Source organism: Nannospalax galili, unplaced genomic scaffold, assembly GCF_000622305.1.
Source record: "Nannospalax galili isolate Female #2095 unplaced genomic scaffold, S.galili_v1.0 scaffold315, whole genome shotgun sequence".
Taxonomy (NCBI): domain Eukaryota; kingdom Metazoa; phylum Chordata; class Mammalia; order Rodentia; family Spalacidae; genus Nannospalax; species Nannospalax galili.
In genome coordinates this window covers 169,935-174,486 of record NW_008336851.1, presented here as the reverse complement: position 1 = coordinate 174,486, position 4,552 = coordinate 169,935, and the positions used below count along the sequence as shown (strand labels likewise).

Sequence of the window (4,552 nt, the reverse complement as noted above, 5' to 3'; positions counted from 1 at the left end):
AGAAGGAAACTTCTTTTTTTTAACTCAGTTGAGAGGCTGGAAAGATGACTCATTAAGATTACCGGTTGTTCTTCCAGAAGACCAGGGTTCAGTTTCCAGCACCCACATGCAGGGTAACAACCATCCTTAACTTCCAGTTCTAGGGGATCTGATGCCCTCTTCTGGCCTCTGTGGGTATCAGGCACACACACTGTATACTTATATACATGAGGCAAAACACTCATATGTGCAAAATAAAAATAAATAATATAAAATCTTTATAAATAAATAAATAGGGGCTGGAGAGATGGCTCAGTGGTTAAGAGCACTGGCTGCTCTTACAGAGGACCCGGGTTCAGTTCCCAGCACCCACATGGCAGCTAACAATCATTCAAAACTCTCCAGTTTCAGGGGATCAGATGCCCTCTTTTGTCCTCTGTGGGCACTGCACAACAGAGATGCACTTATATACATTCAGGCAAAACACTCATACACATAAAAATAAATAATTTTAAAAAAATTGCTAAATAAATGCAAACAGTTAAGAGGCCGAGAAGACCCTCAGTTTTGACATAAAGTAACACCTGACAATCTCTCAATTTGCATCTTTCTGGCATCCCATCCTGAGCAATCGAAACATGCAACTGTGGGAAATTTTCAGAACACTCATGTCACTGAAGGGACTTTTAAAATTCACTTGATGGCTCTATCTATAAGGCATGTATATTATTAAAAATTCCTTGATTCTGTTACATAGAGCCAAGTAAAATAAGCAGAACAGTGGCCTTTAAACCATAGCAGGAACAGAATGGGGCCTTCAAACATTATTTTTTTAATGACTGTGCTGTTCTAATGCATATGGGTAGAGGGACAAAATTCCTTAAACGATGTCAAGTATAACGCATTAGTAAATATCTACAGTGATGAAAGGCCAGGAGTGAAGATGTTAAGAGTACCAACATCACATCTATAGATGGAATGCTGACATTAAATACTTTCTAGGGCCAGCAAGATGCCTCAGCAGGTAAAGGTGCAGGTCATGCAAACCAGATGACCTGAGTTTGATCTCTGGAACCCATGTTAATGTAGAAAAGAATCCACAAAAAAGCTGTCCTCTGACCTCTGGTGTTTACGTCTGCCTGTACACCATAATAAAATAAAAGTTTAAGAGAAAAAAGAATACTTTCTAAATAACCACACTTCAAATATAATATTTGATTAACTAGAATAAAGAAAACAATGCTTTGAGGCTGGAGAGATGGCTCAGCAGTTAAGAGCACTGATTGCTCTTGCAGAGTATCTAGGTTCAACTCCCAGCACCAACATGGCAGCTAACAACCATCAGTAACTCCAGGTCCAAGGGAATCCAAGGCATTCTTCTGCCTTTGTGAGCACTCTGCATACATGTGGTACACTTACATGAATGCAGGCAAAACATTCATACACATGTACACATAAAATAATTTTAAAAGCAATGTTTATAAGGTTGGGTGTGGTGGCTCCACCTTTAATCCCAGCAGAGGAAGGCGGATCTCTGAGTTCAAGGGCAGCCTGATCTACATAGTGCATTCCAGGTCAGCTGGGGCTACTGGGAGACCCTGTCTCAAAAAAAAAAAAAAAAAAAAAAACCAAAGCAATGTTTATCCCTACCTCCTTTCTGAAGTCTCCTTCTTTCTGTGGTCTTATGCTATCCAACCAGTCAGCTTTTATTCCATCGAAGTAACTCTGGACCCTGGATTTCAGTGATTCATATTGCCAAATAGCAGCTGATCCAAATGCACAGCCTGTAAACTATGTATTTAAAAATAATTTAAAATCAAGCTATGTATTTATTTCCACAACAGTATGTCACCTAGCATAGTAAAATCTATTGTGTTCTATTTTGTTAATGTCATGTATCCTTTTTTTTCTTTTTTTTGAGACAGGGTCTCCCTGAGCCCCAGCTATCCTGGAACTCACTATGTAGACCAAGCTGGCCTTGAACTCACAGACATCTGCCTGCCTCTGCACTGGGACTAAAGGTGTGCACCACCACTGCAATGTCATGTATCCTAAGGCCTATTTCTTGCAACAAACCTCCAGATGAAAATCAAAATACCAACTTGGTGCCACTTAAAATGCTATACCAAATAAAACGCCCATAAATTTCTTCCTCAAGGGTTGTATAACTGGGCCAGATTCCCAAAGCAATTATTCAATTCATTTCAATCACAATTCATGTACCGGTCCCTGCCATCTGTTCTTACTCTAAAGGAACCCAACCAGGGCAGTAGCAGCAGGGCAATACCAGTGATGTGAACTCTTACCCCAACAGTAAAAAAAAAAGGTTTCACAAGAGTCCTTATAGGGTAGGGAGAAGGATAAAAGACTGTCTCTTCTACAGGAGGGATCAAAGCGCTTCTTTTATATGATTCACCACTTGATCCTGTATCTGGTCTTCGAGGTTCAACCTTCCTTGGAGCTTTTCTGAATCCACATTTTTGCTGAATAAAGAAGTTAAACCTGCAGGGGAAGGGAAGTAGATACCAGGTTAGAAATAGGGGCATTCTACAAAGAGCAACTTCTATGAGCCTCCACTCAGCCTGAGTCATCACCATTTCTTTATTCTCTCCACAGTCCAAGAGCCAAGATTCCAAATTCCAAGTAGGGTAGAGTCACATTTAATTCTTCTGGGAAAAATGATTTACAAACTACAGTAACTTCAGAGTACCGGGCTATTACTTTGTAATAATCAGCAAAATAATGTGTCTATTCCCCATACATTCTGTTGTCTTATTAAAAACTACCTAATTTTGGTTTTTGTTTTGAGACAGGGTTCCCCTGTAGTACCATCTGACCTAGAACTTGCCACATAGACCAGGTTGGCCTTGACCTCAGAGACCCCCTGCCTCTGCTTCCTGAGTTCTGGGATTAAAGTCATGTCTGGCTAAGACTACTTAAGTTTAAAATTTTTTTTCAGAGCTGAGGACCGAACCCAGGGCCTTATGCTTGCTAGGTAAGTGCTCTACCACTGAACTAAATCCCCAACCTGTTTCTTTCTTTTTTTTAAAAAATTAATTATATGTGTGCACACGTGTGCACCCATGGCATGCTCGTGGAAGTCGGAGGACAACTTGTGGGACTCAGTTCTCTTTTCTACCAAGTGGGTCCATAACTATCAGCTTCAATTAGTATAGAATGACTTTATTTTGCTTAAAGTTTGGTCAAGTTTCAGAAAAAACATTTAAATGTATTATCTTTACCACTATTTCCTTTGATAAATACTGACCATTATAAAGCGATGGACTCCTCTTCTCATTTAGGGACACGGAGCAAAACCTGTGATAGGGGTCTTGTTGCTTTCTCAAAACATCTAACACTATTGATCATACCTCCCAGTCTCAGCTTCTCTAAGACCCCATGCTCTATTCTTCAAATTCATTTTTTAACTCTGATAGTTCTATTACGCCTTAATGGTAGATACATGCTCAGAGGCTCCAAGAGTTCCTTTACTCCACGCAAACTCAACCCATGTAAGTTGCTTAAAAAAATTTGGGGGGGGGGTGCTGAAGAGATAGCTCAGCGGTTAAGAATACTGGTTGTTCTTGCAGAAGACCCAGGATAGAATCCCAGCACCCACATGGCAGCTAACAACTGTCCATGACTCCAGTCCCAGGGGATCTGAAAGCCTCTTCTGACCTTCAAGGGCATTGAACGACATGGGTGCACTTAACCTACATGCAGGCAATACACACATATACATAAAATAAAAGCCCCAAAAAATTTTTTTTGATTTATTTATATTTTATGTGTATGAATGTTTTGCCTACATGTATGGATGTGCACCACATGTGTGCAGTACTCTTGGAGTCAGGAGAAGGCATCAGATCCCCTGGAACTGGAGTTACAGGCAGTTGGTAGCCACCATGTGAGTGGGTGGAAACTCAATCTGGGATCTCTGAAAGAGTAGGAAGCGCTCTGAACATGAGCCATCTCTCCAGCCCCTGAGGTTAAGTTCCTTTTTTTTCTTTTTTTGAAGAATGAATTTTATTTACATTACTAGTAGACCCTCACTGCTCTAGGTACTCTGAAATATAGTTATTTCACCAATGACAGGAAAAAATATCTTCTAGTATTTGTTTGAATAGTTGTAACTACATTGCTTAGTTATGGGACTGGAGAGATGGCTCAGTGGTTAAGAACACCAGTTGTTCTTGCAGAAGACCCAAGTTTGAATCCCAGCACCCACATGACAGCTAACAACTATTAACCACTGCTCTAGGTACTCTGAAATATAGTTATTTCACCAATGACAGGAAAAAATATCTTCTAGTATTTGTTTGAATAGTTGTAACTACATTGCTTAGTTATGGGACTGGAGAGATGGCTCAGTGGTTAAGAACACCAGTTGTTCTTGCAGAAGACCCAAGTTTGAATCCCAGCACCCACATGACAGCTAACAACTATTAACTTCCAGGGGATCCGATGGCCTCTTCTGTCCTCCGAGGGCATTGTATGACACGGGTGCACTTACCTACATGCAGGTAATACATTCATACAATAAAATAAAAAATATAAATATTAAAAAATTAAA

General features: G+C 40.1%; 1 protein-coding gene across 3 annotated transcripts in view; it reads right to left on the bottom strand.

Moving 5' to 3' along the window:
- Parl (presenilin associated rhomboid like) overlaps nt 1-4,552 on the bottom strand; it is a 38,373-nt gene that overhangs the window by 27,506 nt on the left and 6,315 nt on the right. For all 3 annotated transcript variants that reach the window (XM_008831264.3, XM_008831265.3, XM_029562627.1), the window contains exons 2-3: nt 2,286-2,481; nt 1,630-1,770 (exon numbers count right to left, since the gene is read on the bottom strand). In XM_008831264.3, the coding sequence (XP_008829486.1) occupies nt 1,630-1,770; nt 2,286-2,481 (337 nt within the window). The remainder of the gene's footprint in view (nt 1-1,629; nt 1,771-2,285; nt 2,482-4,552) is intronic.